This window comes from Ochotona curzoniae, unplaced genomic scaffold, assembly GCF_017591425.1.
Source record: "Ochotona curzoniae isolate NIBS_2020 unplaced genomic scaffold, NIBS_Ocur_1.0 contig_908, whole genome shotgun sequence".
Classification (NCBI taxonomy): Eukaryota; Metazoa; Chordata; class Mammalia; order Lagomorpha; family Ochotonidae; genus Ochotona; species Ochotona curzoniae.
In genome coordinates, this window is record NW_024466607.1 from 35,108,958 (window position 1) to 35,126,420 (window position 17,463).

Below are 17,463 nucleotides of genomic sequence, written 5' to 3' on the forward strand. Positions count from 1 at the left end.
AGTTGACTAAGCCTGCATTTGAGGTGCCAGCATTCCATTTGGGATCTGGCTTTCAAGTCCAGGGTGCCTCACGTCTGATGCAGATCCCTGTTGATGTGCCTGGGAAAGCAGCAAAAGATGGTTCAGGTCCTTGGATTCCTGTACCCACAGGGAAAACCCAGAAGAAAGGAGCTCTTGGCTCCCAGCTTCCAAACAGCCCAGCTCTGGCCATTGTGACCATTTGGCAGAGAGCGAACCAGTGGATGGAAGATATCTCTCAATCTCTCCTCATTCTGTTTTAACTTTCAAATAAAAGAATAACCAAATAAATAAACCATAACTCTCCCATCTGCCACCACCACCAGTTCTAGCATCTTCTCAGGTCTTTCCTGTCTTGCAGCCACTCTCTGTTGCTATCTTTAATATCTTTGATAACATCTGCTTTTCTCGCTGAAATTGTCTGCATGAAGTCTTTCTTCATGTGAGACGAAAATCGGGGCTGCCTTCATCTTTCACGTGGAAGTCCTCATAACACAACCATGCTGGTTCTCGTGACTGAGGCCCCGCCAACACATGCAGGAGACCTGATTTGACTCCCAGCTCCTTGTTTGGCCATGGGGCAATCACAGCCATGATGAACATCTGTCTCTCTGCCTCTCAAGCAAACAGGTAAGAATTTAAAAACAAATATTGCTTCAAATGAAAGAGAATACATCAAACACAATCAAAAGAATCTAGTAGCTGGCCACCTGCTTATTTTATAGTGATTGCCAAATGTCAACATATCTGTATGTGTCTGCAGAGAGAAAAACCAAGCCAATAAAATGACTGACTTTAACTGTGTGTATATATATATATGAATTATATACATAGGTATATATAGCATAGATGCATGTATATGTAATATAGTCAGGGGTAATATTTTGTAGAAAGAGGAGTGACAGTAGAAAAATATAGAAAAATACATGTTTCTTAGTCACTTCCAATTTATGCTATGAACATTTTACTGCACTGTGCTGGAATGACTGGGTTATCCAGAAGTAAAGGGAGAAAACAAAACCAACAACAAAACAAATAAACAAGTTGCTCATAACAAGTGCAAACATTGCTTCTATGGATACTAAACCAGATATTACCATCTGATTATCTGAAACAGGGAAAAACATTTCACACAAACACGTACAGCAGAGGGGCACCTCCCAAAAGCAAAGGCATATATATCTGTTTTCCTCCTGTAAAGAAAGAGTCTTTCTCTTGTGTTTTGTGCAATATGTGGCCTTCTCATTCTGGCTTTTGTTCCTCTATTCTCGATGGCAAAAGATAAAAATAGGAAATCATTTTAAGGACGGATGCAGAAGTAAATGGCAGTCTGCACCCACAGATGACACTTGACCTTCAGAGGTGAGAAACTTGGGAAGTGGAGAGCTGGCCAGCACAGGTTCTTAGTGAGGGAATCCCTACTTGCTGGGGACAGTGAGGGAAGGTGGACTTGGTGGATTGGTGATTACAGAGCTTACACCTGCTGATGAAGACAGAACAATGGATACTGATGTGCAATTTCCCTTTAGGGTTTGCTCAGTGCTTTCAGACACGCTCTGGGGTTCAAACAAAATGTGTTGTTGCCTGCATAGTGTAACTGCTTTTAGTACCCAAAGCCAATGACACCAGGTACAATGTTTTGCTTGTTTTTAATAAGCACCAGTAGAGAGCTCTTTCAACGCTCTTAACAGAGGCGAGAGAAGAGATCAACCTAAGTGCCCCCTCTGAAGATGAGCAGATAATGTGGCAAATACACACAACAGACCCTTCAACAGTAGGACAGGATGGAAGCCTGCCGTTGAGGAGGGTCTGCGTGAACCTGAAGGACATTCTGTCCGGTGAACTACCCCAGCATCAAGAGACAAACACTCAGTGATCTCACGAGTTGTGAAATGCAGAAAGGCCGATGGACAGAAGTTGAGCAGAGTGGTGGTTACCAGCGGGTGGGTGGATGGGAAGAGGAGGGAGGAGAAGAGGACAGGCAGAGACCGAGTCGGGGGGGAAAATCACAGTTCCATGAAAGGAAAGTACTCCAGTGCCGTGGCACACAGCAGGGTGATTCTTGTTAACAACAGTGTATTTGTGCATTTCAAAAATAACCGGAAGGTTTTTCACGTTCTCATGATAAATATTTCAGATGACGGTTATACACCTCATTTGATCATCATACAGTGTATACATGTGTCAAAACATCACGCTGTGCCCCGTATATACCTGTGTTAGAGAAATCTCAGGTTTTCCAACTGTAATTTCAGGCTAGCAAACTAATATTGCGTTCAATCAGTAAGTTTTGATTCTGCCTTGGCCGAATCCTGGCTACTAAAGATAGCTGGGGAGATCTCTCTGTTCCCTCCCATGAAAAAAACAAACAAATAAACCAAAGTCAATACAGTACTCTCCTAATTGAGGCCACAAGAGAGGAATTGAGGAATCATCAGGACCATCCTGTCTAAACAATGAGCTCCTGTTAAAATCTCATCCACAGGTCTCCTCCCACCCCCCACCGACATATCAAATGACTGCACAAGTTATCCAAGAAAGTGTTCCTTCATTGACTGATTTACATGTCTTTCATAAACCCAACTGTAAAAGGTACTTGGTAGCAATAATCCGTCAGGACTCAGGCAATTCCATGGATCAGCATGAGAAATTTCTTTCTGGTTTTTAGTTTCTAAAATATGTGAGGTAATATTTAGACACAGAAGGTATTTGTGCCAATTTAGACATGATACTCATTAGTTAAAACTGATTACATAATCCTCTTAAATAGTTTCACCTAACCATTTGAATAAGAATACATATAAAAATATAAGCAAGGCTCTGTCATTGATAGTGTTACCACTTTTGTGTCAGCTCCCGACCATACAATCTTGCTCAGAAATACTTACATTATGCTAGAAGTCATGTTGACATAGTTAGAAAAACAAGCAACAAGAAAGACAAGGTGACTCTTAATCATATTTGGATTTAAACATTGGAAGCCCAACAACTGACACAAGAGAATGTCCTCAGGATGACTTGAATTGTACAAGGCCCAGCTAGAGGGGAATATGGTGTCTAGGCATAAACAAATGTTGGGAATGCCATGGGCAGAAGAGAATTAACATAAAGTTGATAGGTCTTGAGAGTAGCCTCGACCAAAAATGAGCAGCAACAAGCAATTCAAAGCGCCCGGAGATCTCAGACACAATAGTTGAGCCCCTACCGCAGTACCTTTGATTTAGATTATATCAGGCTATCGCCTGCTTAGCTTGTAGTCCCTCTCTACAGGTTAACTTGTTAAATTATTGGAAGCCACACAAGATTGAGACTGGGCCCAAAACCCAGAAACACAAACTAAGGTTTTCCCAACAGTTAGCATCCCTCCATGTTGGCCTCCATTCTGACATCTTCCCAGGAATGTGGGCAGGCCGAGATCAAACAAACTGAAAGTCAATCTAAGACCCCAGGGAGGCAGAGTTGGCCTCTGCCATTCCAAATGAAATATGTCTGTTGGCCCCTAACACTGAGTAATCGAAGAAAGGCCATCAGCACTGTGGACCTTCCAGGGCTTCACACATAAGCTGGTCACGGCACTCTCCTCCCCCACTTTAATCTATGAGATTCTCTGCTTCTAGTACCTCAAGAAGTCATGGAATTGAGCTGCCCGACTTTGTGCTCTGTGCATTGGAAATAAACGCCTACCATCTTCCACCATGTGAATCTTAGTAACCGGCTGGCCACATGTAGGGTGAGCAGACCCTCCTTGGGTCTAAAGCAATTCCTTCAACTCATTTGTGGGATGTTCTTTGCTAACCTGTGATGAAGTCAGCAGATCTTGCTAGCAGGAGATCAACTCTAATGGGTTTCAACATAGTTATAGTCACAATGCCCGAATTTATTATAAAGGGGGGACGATCTATCAACAAGAATAGGATATCAAGGAACAAGAACAGGCAGATTTCAATAACAACAAAAACTCTTGGACCCAAAATGTATGCTCATTAAACACTCTATCAGTGACAGAGTTAAGATGAAGCCTGATGGCATAAGAGGGCATTCATGAATCCAGAACACAACTTGGAGAAAGAAGCAAAAAGCGATGAGAACAAAATGACAGATCCAAGAATCCCCACATGCCAGAGAGGTTAGGAAGAGGCAACACTGAGAACCAAAAGAGAACAGCTGAGAAAGTTCTAGAACCGAAGAAACGCAAAGATTTTGACATTGTGCATTCACTCTGCATTTGACACAGGACATTTGAAAGGCAAAGGCGTTCCAAAGGAGGTGAAGAGGCGGTTGTGATTCTCAACCATGTTCATGGTTGGCCTCCTGAGAGATTCGGGCTCCTGCCTTTCCTCCAAAGCCCACCCTCTCCCACCCTTTAAGGTGTCATTAGAGGCACTAGAGGCTCTACTTTATTTTGGTCTGCTACTCAGACAGGTGACTTGCAAAACTGTACTTCCCAGATCTGCAGAGGGCATGAAGGGAGGTTGTTAGAGGGGAGACACAGCCTGGTCTGCCTTTGCCGTCACCTGGCTCTGTTGCTCTAAGCAGAGCCAGCCCACACTAGAGTCCCCCTCAACCTGTATCACTGCTTGTGGTGTCAGTTGCTCATGTCAACCACAGGTGAGAAGGGAAACAGTAAGATAAGACATTGAGACAGACACCGCACATGCAAATCATTACTCTACGTTAGAATCGTTCCATTTCACTGGTGGCCATTGCTAATATCTTCTTCTGTCTAATTTGTAGATGAAACCTCATCAGAAATGTAGAGGTGCAGGAAAAAATAGCACTGTGCATATACAGTTGAATACCACCTTCAGCTTTAGGCAACTTGGGGAAGAGAGCTTTTTTAATGTATTCCCCACGGACAAAGCCCTCAGTATTGTTGAATCATTGAATGACTTGAACAAATACAGCTTAAGCATTCCTCTCCGTGTCCTCCTGCCAAGGTTTACCCAGCAAGGAAGAATTCAAGTCCTAATATTGCAGGCAGCCTTGCAGCAGCAGAGCTCCGGTGTCTTGATGAATGAGAACATCCTATTTCTTCAGAATCACAAAACAATTTTATGATCCAATATACCTTTATCTGAGTAAGTAAGCAGAAATAAACTTGAGGAATTCCAGGATTCAAAACCCAATCTTAAGGCTGGCATTGCGGCTTAACAGATGAAACTGCCACTCGTGATGTGGCATCCTATACAGGCAATGGTTCAAGTCTTGGCTGCTCCACTTCTAAGCAGCCTGAGCAAGCAGTGAAAGATGACTCAGAGGCTTTGGCCTCTGAATGTTGTAAGGTACCTGATGGAAATCATGGCACCCGGCTCCAGCCCGACCCAGTCCCCGAATGTTGCATCAAATATTGAGTGAGCTGACCAATAAACAACCTCTCTCACTCTCTCTGACATTGAAATCTAACAGATCTTTCAAAGGTTAGCTCTCTCTTACAGGTATTTGGTTATTCTGAAAACTAATTTTCCACATGTTGAGACCTCCTCAAACATCCCCCCCAGACATTTCACTTAAGCTTAACATAAAATTCGGCTTATAAACAAAAATAGCACTGTTTTCTAGCCACCAAAATAGGTATTAAGTGGAAAACATTCATCAAGAGAGTAAACTAATTCCATTACCCTTAATATAGTTATAGAGGCAAATATTTTAATTTAGCCTTTGAGCTAGATCTATCTACATATTTATGCGTTTAAAATACATTTATTTGGGAGGCAGAGAGAGAGAATGTGAGAACCCTGTATAAGCACTCCTCAGTACCCAAATGCCCTAAACAGCCAGGGCTGAGCTGAAACAACGAGCCAGGACCTCAGTGTAGGTGTACCATGTAACAGGAACTCAATGTGAGAACCCGACTGGAAGGAACCCCACTTAAGTCATCTCTTCCTACATTAGCAGGAGCCTGGAATCAGGGCCAGTGTCAAGACTTAAACCCAGGAACACCGATGTGGAACGTGTAGGCAAACACCCATCAGATGCTTAGACAAGTAAGTAAGTAGAAGTAAGTAGAAGGCAGAAATGCATTCCAACGTCTTTTAGGAAGACAAAATCAGGGAGTACTGGCCCAGGCTACCTACATCAGTCTGACTCCCTTGGTCTCTGGCTTGGAAAGCGGAGGCTGGAATATTTAATCCACTGCATCCTGACTGTTGAGCCATGGTTTGGTATGTGCGTGTGTGGTGGTGGTCAGGGAGAGTAACACTCTTGCCTAATGCAGAACACACAAGGTGGCATAAGTTACACTCTCCAGGACAAGCAACAGTTACTGCTCTCCCAGGCACCATCAACCTTTCCACCCATGCCAAACTCTGCATCTGACTCCTAGGAAGGTGGGTTTTTTTTTTTTTTTTGCCTGCATTATGTTTATTTTGACATGTTCCAGTTGTCTGAACCCAACTGGCCTAGGTCCATCACAATCGGACTGAAGTTAACCCTCTGCCCGATGAACAGGGAATGAGACTAAATGCGTGTCTTTTTTCCCTATGGGAGTTTTCACATTCCCCCCCCCCCAAAAGTACTCAAATATTTGACATCTTTTTCCTGTCTAATTAAGACAGTAAGAAGTAAATACATTCTGTACAGCTGTTTGGAACAGGAGGCTGGGGAGAGACACCAGGGTTGTTTTTTCCCTTGAGTTTTGAACTGTGTTAATATTACTGCAGTTGGGTTCCGCTGCCACATTTATCACACATTCCGTATTCAGTCCCCCTTACTAGGCAATTGTAACATCTCGCCCATGTAGACTTGTTCTTGTACCCGTCAAGGTCACTCTCCAAATGGATGCTTTCAACATACAGAACAACTTTGAAGAAACTGACGGCAGACACCGCCCTAGAACTCGGAGCGTTTGTTCCTCGGGCACCCACCGCTGATGAACTTAAAGGCTTCTGCCTCATCTTTTTCATGTCTGTGTTTCTTGTTCCTAGCCAAAAGGGCACCAGGCAAGATCTAAGCTTGAATGTACGGGCTTAGCAGATGAAATAAATTGGAGCCCAGGGAAATGAGCTCCTCCACTATTGCTTGGTCAAATCAGAAAGAAAATTAGTCCGGATGCTAATGATGATGTGTTCTCAGCATGCCACGCGGCACAGGATCCACCCTCGCTGAGATGTGAGGAAGCAGGCGCTATTAATAATCGGACAGCCAAATTGGGGGGATGGCAGCCCAGAAAGTTAGCCACGCGGCTGATCATTAAATACTCTAAGACATTTTCCCCATATGTTAATTTAAAAAATCATTACTGAAACGAAGAAATGACACATTTTTATCTTGGTAGAATTACATAGATTAGTTCCTAAGATCTTTCCAATTACTGAATCTTTTTTTTTTTTTTAATTTTTCTTTCAACACAGTATTTCCTTTGTTATATTTGGGATGACATATTTTCAATGTACCTAGGCAAAGGCTCTGCACATAACGAGTTCAACAAATAAAAAGATGCTAACTCAACTGTTAATGAAAAGATGCTCAATTTGACTTTAAACGTCAGATTTTAAAATAGTCACGGATCACTGAAACTATGGTAGCTTATCATTCTTCCGGCTTCAGCATCTTCCTTTTGGGGCGTTTCTTTGTACATACCAAGTATTTCAGGAAGAACATTTTCACTGCTGCTTCCTTTATTCAGCTGCAGGTGGACACTGTTCCTCTCTGCTCAAGTAGGCAAAAAACAATGCATTTCAAGCCGTAATTAAGTTTGAGAAAGGGCCGCCTTTATTACCACTTTGCTCATCCTTCTGTACTAATAACACCAGCCACAACAGGGTCACACACCGAGGTTGTGTAAAGGGTTCCTCTTCTACCTCACCGGCTTTCTTTTTTGTTTTGTTTTGTTTTTTTTTTCAGTGAAATCACCTCCCAGTCTCACTTTCACAACCTGGAGACGTGGACATTCTACAAGTCTCCTTGGGCCTCTTTCATTTCACTTCATTCTCAAATGACGTGGGCCACCACGTTTTAGCTGGGCCTTGGAGAGCTTCATTCAAGGATGCCCAGCGGGAGAGCAGAGCCGATGCCGCTTTTGTCCTTCAACACGCACGTTTCGCACGCGTGTCGGTGCCAGATGCTACCGAAGGTACGCAGGATAACACACCAGACAATTCCCCAGCCCTGAAGAAGCTCAAGTCCTAACCTAGCGGGCTTGTCCGATTCCAAAATGGTGTGGCCTTAATTAGGTTACACGGTGACTGTGCCAGGCCTGATTTTTCTCTCTCTTCCACTCCGAACGTGTAATTCCATGTTCATAGAGAATGTCTCCATGGGGAGGACTCTTTCCAAGTTCCAACGTCTAGATTCAGAAATCACATCCACGTGCCAGGAGCGATCCACCCGTCACCAGCGAGTGCTAACGCTGCTGTCATGCTCCAAAGCCTGCTAAGCCCGTTTCTCTGCATTCTCTCATTTATTTCTCTTAACTATCTCACACCGTGCAAGGCGCTCAGGAATTATGATCCTGTCATGTGGCTCATAAAGGAACAAGTTACTCACAGTGGCTGTGCATCTCAGCGGTTCGTCTGAGAAGTACCAAATGTGCTCCTCTCTCATCTATTTTCTTTAAATAAATTTGACTTCACATTAAATCCCATAGCCTGCTCGGCTAACAGGGAATTCAAACACAGTCACTCCCAAGGTTCCCTGCCTAAAGCCTTGCCAAGAAAACTTCAAGGGATCTGATTCCATCCTTTGGGTTCCAGCATGGTTCAGGGCCATTTGAACAGAGAACCGTTGCTGAGTGGAGGGCATACATTTGATCCTTCAACAAACTCGTTATCAACCTGGCTACACTGATGTGGGTCCCAGAAGATTCTTAATTCCTAGGCCTTTTCCCCCCACTCCTCCAAGGTCATATAAAATTTGTCTTGTTTTTATCTTTTATTAACTTTTTATTCGATTTTTCTCTTTTTTTCCCACCCTTGTGGATACACAGAAAAATCTCCTTAGAAACCTGGCCGTTGGGAAGAATGCTAGGAAAGCAAGGATTCTGAGAGCAAGTTTTCTTCCAGAAAGCCTGTCATGAACTCCTCTGTGGGAAACCTGCTTAGCATTGAATATCTGCTCGAGAATATTTATCAGAGAAAAATAGGGAAATGAGCGTTGCAGAAATTCCTCCGAGGCATGGCTTGCACCAACTGATTGCTTATTATGATGAGTCAGAAATTTAGCGATGCACGTTCCATACTGAGCCTCATTTGTTCCCCCGAAAAGTCTGATGAGGTGAAATCTATTATTGTCCCTATTCCGCAGGTGAGGAGAAGAAAGCACTCGGAAAAGGTTATGCAATGTTTCCAACACAATCGGTAAGAATAGGGCTCAGCAGACACTCGCCCAGGGTGCACTCCTTTCCTTCCTTCCCTCACCCCGTGATGCCAACGTGTCTGCCACTTCTCCCACCCCTGGGGATCTGCTGCAAGCTCCCCACCTCCCGTCTTTGCTCACAGTGCAGCCAAGGCATTCGCCCCCACTCTTTCATCCTGGGCTTTTTTTTTTAAATTCCTTTTTTTGCTGATCCACTTTCTCTGCTTCATGTAAGTGACGTTCTATTTTGCCCTTTTCCTTAGAGAGGATGACCCTGTCTTAGATCAAGTCTTTATGAAGACCAGTGTTTGCCTGGCACTATGTCTCACTGGGCTAACCCTCCTCTTGCAAGCGTTGGGATCCTGTATGAGCGCCGGTTTGTGTCCCAGTGGCTCTGCTTCTCATCCAGCTCCATGTTGTGGCCTGGGAAAGCAGCAGAGGATGGTTCTGGGACCCTGCACCTGTGTGGGAGACCCCAAGGAAGCTCCTGGCTTTGGATGGGCTCAGCTCTGGCCACTGCAGCCATTTGGAGAGTGAACCAGCAGATGTATAATCTTTCTCTGTCTCTCCTCTCAGTAAATCTGATCTTGCCCTTCCAATAAAAAATAAATAAATTTTTTTAGAAAGATAATTGTTTATCTAATATTTAAGTGTGAAGGAAAAAGATTCTTTCTTGTTACCTAGTAGAACAGGAATGCAGTCAAGATGAAGACCTAAATGTTGGCATTCAGTGGGCTCAGGCAGAGCTCCAGGAGCTCGCTTTTAACAATAAATTCAGACTATATCTTGTATAGGGGCCATGATTTGTACATCTGTGATCTTGGTCCTATCTTTTCTCTACATCATTTGTTAATATTTATTTAGGTCAGTGCTGGCTCGTGTACAAAGAACAGACACTCCGGCAAGGTAGCTCAGAAGAACAAGGTCATGTAAAAAAAATATATTAGAGGCGCAGTAGCCTAGTGGCTAAGTCCTCCCCTTGAGCGTGCCAGGATCCCATATGGGCACCGGTTCTAATTCCAGTGGCCCTGCTTCCCATCCAGTTTCCCGACTGTGGCCTTGGAAAACAGTTAAGGACAGCCCAAAGCCTAGGGACCCTGTGCCCGTGTAGGAGAGCTGCAAGAGGCTCCGGGCTCCTGGCTTTGGATCAGCTCAGCTCCGGTCTTTGCAGCCACTTAGGGAGTGAAGCAGTGGACAGAAGCTCTTCCTCTGTCTCTCCTCCTCTATGTATATCTGGCTTTCTGATAAAAATAAAATAAAATAAAATAACTCTTGACAAACATATATTAGGGCCTGGCTACTTGAGAAATGAACAATCTGTAGAGCTGTTTGCTTACTTTTAAGCTCATGAACCCCTCTTTTCCTCTCTGGGGGTTTCATGACATATCTTTGCTCCATCTCATTTCTACAGATCAGTTTCTTCCTGCTTGCACAGGAATTGAGAAGAGTCCCATATTTCACACACACACACACACACACACACACACACACACACACGCTTGATATGCAGTGTTACCCTCATGCTCTCTAATCTCAATATTGCTTACATATCTCCAGCAAGAATCCAAGCAGCCCAGTTCCACCATTCACAGACGAGGCCCCCCGTGCAGTGACCACTGTCCTGCACTCACTTGAGGCTGTGCTGTCTGATGGAGAGCTCTGCAGCCCTGCGATGTGTCCAAGTTAAGTCTGCTGCTGAATCAGGACTTACACGCAGGAGGGAGGTTTTCTAAGGAGACAGCTGTGGGTGGGAAGGCAAACACGACAACTCCCACAGTATCACAGTGGGCAAAATCCTAAGGCTTCCTTTTGCCTTGCCAGTTCTCGACTCCAGACCTCCCGCCTAAGCACAAACTCAGTCTGAATGCTTGTTCTCGGAATTCAGGCTGCCTTGACCTGGCCCTCTTGGGCCTGCCCACGGTCACCCCTTCTGCAGGTGGGTCTCTGTCCCCGCCCAGCACACCACCATCCATCTGCAATATGGTCCCTCCCTTCTGGCTTTCCCATCCTTCCAGAAAGCCCTGACAAGCCTTACCAGGCTCAGGAAAAGCATGCTGCATCTTTCTTAACCACCGAAACACTTCCTATTTGATGATGTATTGAGAATTTCATTACATTTGATGTTTTGTTATCTTCTCTTACAGGCGTCTCACTTTATTTCAACAGACAGAAAGGCTCTGAGGGTAAGGTTTATGTTTCAGACAAGCAGACCTCTCTAGAGGCCAGAAGAGAATGCCACCATGCAACGCGGCCACTAAGGAGTACCTAAAAAAACCTGAGCAGGGTCATTACCCAAGTACACGAAAGTCCTACAGAGTTCACAATACAGTTCAAGTTCAATGCATGTGGATAGACGATTTCGTCTTCATATTTTCATGTTGCTTTTCTACATGGACATTGGCAGAGCTGAATTAAGCGTTCTTTGGTAACCACACAGGACAAAGTGTTGGTGAGCAAGTGTCTGCTAGAGACAGAACTCAGCTCAGATGCGGTTCCTAGGGAGAATTTCCAATGAAAAGAGACACGTGGGAGCACTCCAAAATGAGTTCATTTAAGAGGCATTACCTCATAGCCAAGTAAATGTCCGTTGCTTAACTTCCACGGAACGGTGTCCCACGAGACCTCAATCTCTGAGGAAGACAGGCTATTTGCAGTAACTTGGGATGGGGCTGCCATGGGTTCTGTTTGGAAACAAAAATCAGGCTACATTTATAATCCTGTTGATAAAACGTATGTATGTATTTCTTCTTTTTAAAAGAACATTTTCACATATTTGAAAAAACCTATAAAAGACTCTACAATATTTGCAAACAGGGATCGTATCTTGAACATACGGACACTGGCCTGTTTCTTTAAGACGGGCTGGCATCAGGACCACAGGCCTTTCCTGGTGTGACAGCCAGGGCAATCTGCAGTCTGCTGTCCTGTTATCAACCCCTGTGTCTTTCTTCTCTTGCCTTTGTTCTTTGCCTTGTATTTATTTCCTTACTGTTTAATCCACACCTGCTGCTTGGGAACTCTCCAAGTTCTAAATATTACTATATATATATATATATTTTTTGTCTTGTAATCCAAAGGTCAAAGTGGAGTTCATTTCCTCACCAGGCAGTGACTACCTTCCATGGCCTCGGCCCACAGAAGGGACACCTCCACTGAGATAAGCTGGTAGAGCTCTTTTGATGTGGATACACATGTGTACAGCTCAGTCAACACTCTTGGGGTTTGGGGGTTCACAGTGGATCTCTCTTCTCACAGTAGAGCTCTGGGGAGGAATCTCATCTCCCTCAGGACCCGTTTCTGTAGTAAATGAGCCTACTCTCTGTTGTGCTGATTTACGCTGAGACAGAGCCTTGGTTCAAGGCACTGGAACCCATATTCCAAATCCCTGGAGTTTCATTCCTAGAGTTTCTGGTTAAGGTTCTTCCTGAGGTGTGCTGTTTAACTTTTTCCTTTAATTGCATCAGAGTTCCTTGATTTCCAATACCTCCCTCACTTTTATTCTTAGGGAAGCCAAATCCGGTTCTGAGATTTGAATAGAAAGATTTTTAACCAGCTTACCTGCAGGAGCATGGTAACAGAAGGAAAGAGGAGAGGTGATAGGATTAAGGGCTGTGGTTATCCTCCCCATACGGCTGTCAGCCCTCAGGGCGTGGGTGTACAAGCATGGCAATGCCTGTGCACTCCCTGGCTCATGTTCATTACTTCTCCATCCTGACTTGCCCTGGTAATTCCCGGAATCTTCTGCACCAGTGCTCTGCTGGTCCATACAAAACTCCTCTTGTGAACACTTTTTACAAAACAGGTGCAGACTAAACCAAAATTCTATCAAACATATTCCCCAAAAATGTGTCTGCACTGAACATGTACATCTTATGATTGCAATCATTACCAAATATGACAGTATAACCACTACTTACATAGAATTTCTGTATTTTTAAGATATTATAAGTAACTTAGAGATGATTTAAGGAATATGGATGATATACACAGGTCATATGCAAATACTATATCACGTTACAAAGCTTTTTCAAAAGGGAAAAAAAAGAGACAAATAGGTTGGTGGGGAGATACAGGTGATAGATAGCTAGATAGACTGTATACTCCTCAGATGTCTGCAATAGCTGGAGCTATGCTAGGCTAGAGTCAGGAAACTTGATCTTGGTCTCTTGGGGGGACAACAGGAACACACTTACTGGAGCATCTCTGCTGCCTGTCAGGGATTGCATTACCAGGAGGCACACCTCAGGAGCTGGGAGCCGAAGCTGGGAACTGAATCCAGTACTTGGGCAAGGAATAGGAGCATCCTAGCCAGTACCATAACTGCTAGACCAAATGAGCCCCTCATTGCACCATTTTCTATACAGATACAAGAGTAGATTGTGGTATCCAAGGGGATCTGGAACCAATCCCTTATAGAAACAGACAGATGGCTGTACCTGCTTTCATCTTTCTGGAAACTCAGTGGAAAATGATGTCAAGGATGGGGAGGATGTCCTAAGAAAAACCGACCACTTATTTTTATGAATGGTAACTGTGCACTACCAATTTGGAATTCACTGCAAGTCTATGACATAGGAAAGATACTCTGGTGTCATACTTCAGGAACTCCAAATGCTAAGGGTGAAGTCCTGGGTGAAGACACTGCTGTTTTGTAAAACTTGCTCTCACCAGGCTTTTGTTTTCCCATTTGTAATTGGGGAATGATACTATTTCCTTCATTCCTCTTTGGAACATTCTGGTAAACGGTGAGTTTTCAATAGAGGGTAGCTCCTGCCATTTTTATCGGATGAGAGAGCCAATATTTAGTTCTTAGTCCATAAAAATGGCTATTGCGCACAATCCTTTTATTACAACTTTTTAAAGTGGTCTTGGGAGAAGCTGCAGCTCTCTCAATTATCTGGAGTGGGCATTTAAGAAGTCAGGGAAACAGGGAGTTCAGAGTGAAGTGTGTGTGTAACCACACCATTTGGAACTCATGTATATTACACTTACATACTCCTATCTGTTGAGTACCCTACTTATGGTCCTAACGCTACACTCCATGTGCTGTGCATTTCCTTGTCTCATGCCACGGGAGCCACCATAAAGCTGAGGAACCAAGGCAGCTTCAAGGGCGTATTTCCACTCCAAGAAGCAAGCGTGGTGATGATTCTGTTGTTCACTGCTTCCCAATGTGCAATGGAGGATACATGTGGTCCCCACAGCTGTAGCTGATGGTGCTATCCTTGGAAGGTGCACTTCAGGTCAGTTAGGATGGACTTTGTGACCTGAACAAGAAATCTAATGAAAAGGCGGGTCTTTATCATTCAACGCAATCAGGCTGGAATTTCCCTGTCAGTTTCCGGAACGCAGTGTGGTGATGTGCTGGGCACTGATACGTCACCCGGTCTCGCTTACCTTCTTCTGCCGAGAACACTGTTGCCACTGGGCTGAACGGCCCTTCGCCTCTGTTATTGTAAACACCCACTTTAACTTCGTAAGGGGAAAATGGCACGATGCTTTCGTTCCTGAAGACGTATCTTGGGGAATCGGGGGATGTAACCACCGTCTGGATCCAGTTGGTAACGCCAACAGGGCGGAAGGCAACAACATATCCAAACCCTTCCCCATTCTGCAGTTCTTCAGGAACTGGCTATAAAGGAAAGACATATTACATCACACTTACACGGGAGAGCATGGGGAAAGTGAGTGGAGCTACAATTCTTAGCCTTTCTTAAGAGTCATCCAAGAGGCCTGGTTCGGTAGCCTAGCAGCTAATGTCCTCGCCTTGCATGCACCAGAATCCCATGTGGGCGCCAGTTCTAATCCTGGCAACCCCACTTCCCATCCAGTTCCCTGCCTGTGGCCTTGGACAGCAGTGGAGGACAGCCCAAGGCCTTGGGACTCTATACCCGGGTTGGAGATCTAGAGGAGACTCCTGGATCCTGGCTTCAGATTGGCTTAGCTCTGCCTGTTGTGCCTCTTTGGGGAGTGAAGCAAGAGATGGAAGATATTTCTGTCTCTCCTCCTCTCTGTATATATGATTTTCCAATATAAATAAATAAATCTTTAAAAACACTTAAAAAGTGTCATCAAATAATAATGCATGTTGTATTAAGCAGCTGGGTTTTTAAAAACGAGATAAAAATCTACAAGACAGTCAAATTAGCTGATACCCTTTCACATATGCTACCTATTCCAGGATGTCTAGCTAATAACCTGGAATTGTCTTCAAAACGTTCTAAGAGCTGAATTCAAATAAAAATGACTTGACCCCTGAAGTAGATTTTGTGGTTAGAAACTGCACACTGATCATGAAGATTGCATACCACCAAGTAAGACAAAAATAATGAATAAGAAAGAAAATGGAGCTAACAGAAATGTATTAAATGCCAAGTTCTGAGTCATGTAAAAATCTGACACCGGGGCATGACCTCTCGACTTTTTGCTTTTTTGATCACCTGCTCCAAGCAACGCTGACAGTTTGAGTACCTCCTGGGTTTTGATGTGCTAATTAATTTCTCCCTGATAAAACAAAGTGAATAGCCATAAAAGCTGCAGAGGTTCAAGTAGCTGCTGGGTCAGGTGACCACACGAGTGGGATGTGCAGGGCTGCGGGAAGCATCTGAGAGCAGCACGAGAGTCGCAGCCAGGACTTCTCACCCCTGCCTTCACCAGCTGCGTGACCTGGAGCAAACTGCTGATTATTTCTGCACCTTAACGCTTTCATGTACAGAACGTCTTGTAACAAACAGACAGATACAAACAGAAAAATGTGTGCAAACGATAGAAACAGTGGTTGACACAAAGTGAATCTTAACACATTACCAGTGCTTTCTTCCTTCACCACCGGTGGCACCAGCAGTGGTGGCATCACCATTCCCACCACCACCACCAACAGCACCCACACGCCATCCCAGTGTCTGCCTCACGGGCACCAGGGCCACCCAGCAGGCTGAGTGAGGACGGAGAGGACAAGCGAGAACGAGGCATTGCCTGAACACTTACCTCCCATGTGATCACGAGTTCCGACCGGCTTCCCCCTCCTCCACTGACTTCAGAAGGAGGCACTTCAGGAACTACGTGGGGCAGGAGACAGAGATGAACTCTATTTGCATGTAGGCATACATACTGCATACATACTGTAGTATATATCAGAAAGAAGGCTCGGCATTGCCGATTTTTAGTAGAAGACATACTTAGTAGGGAACACGTGGCTATGAGGTATGTGTAGACGGCTCACGGAAATGGAATACAAAGGTCGACTTATTTTGATACAAAAATACTTTTTAAGACTGCGCACAGAAGAACCTTCCAAAAATCCATGGAAAACACAATATGCAGATCTTTGACGCTAAAACAAGCTTTTCTTTGAAGCTATATTTCCATGAATTTTCTGAACTGTTGTCACGTACGTGCGTGTGGTCTCTCGACGCTACAGAAGATACTGCTGAGAGTGTTAGTTGGGTTTTCCAAATGATGACAGATTCCCAAATCACTCAGTCAGTAAGAACAAAAGAACAAAATTCGCCAACTGGTATGAGACACGGTAGAGGAAGGCAGAGGCAGTCAGTAGTAAGGATGCTGGGACATCAGGCCAACATCACATTTAACTTCTGAACGTTCCAAGTGGAAACACAACTCTCAAAACAGTCTTGGCTTTGCACAGGTGTGACCCGAGCTCAGACCATGAATCCTGTTCCAAGCTGGTCTGGGCACGTGTCACACAAGCTGTAGATCTCTCATTCACACCAGAAACTTTGTGCCTGGAAAACCCCGGGACACCATTAGAGCGTGAATTCCAGAAAAGTAGTTTCTTGGCCTGTTCACAGGGTGGTTCCCCTATCTCAGAATGCAAATTCTCCCTACGTCGGGGTGTGTGAACAAAATGAAATTTTAAAGTCCGCAGAGGCACAGGACTCCCACCCCTCCCAACACTTGGTGCACTGTTCCGAGTAAGGCAGCATCTCCCCAAAGACTGGAACACACCCCTTACTGCGGCATGAGTTTGTAGCTTCTACAGTGGCGCAGCAGCTCTGCTTCCAGCTGCATTGCAGTTAATAATCATCATCACAGACTCTGAGAACAAAAACCTTCATCTTGTATACAGTGTGAGGCTGTGACTGCCTATACATCCCCATTCTGCATTTTCACGTTTGTAGCACTCTGGTTTAT

At 44.4% G+C, this 17,463-nt stretch overlaps 1 protein-coding gene across 1 annotated transcript in view; it reads right to left on the reverse strand.

The window, feature by feature from the left end:
* The window catches only part of CNTN3 (contactin 3), a 272,642-nt gene that overhangs the window by 18,532 nt on the left and 236,647 nt on the right, over positions 1-17,463 (reverse strand). Inside the window, exons 16-18 of the mRNA XM_040995075.1 lie at positions 16,297-16,367; positions 14,707-14,941; positions 11,875-11,990 (exon numbers count right to left, since the gene is read on the reverse strand). Coding sequence (XP_040851009.1) covers positions 11,875-11,990; positions 14,707-14,941; positions 16,297-16,367 — 422 coding nt within the window. The remainder of the gene's footprint in view (positions 1-11,874; positions 11,991-14,706; positions 14,942-16,296; positions 16,368-17,463) is intronic.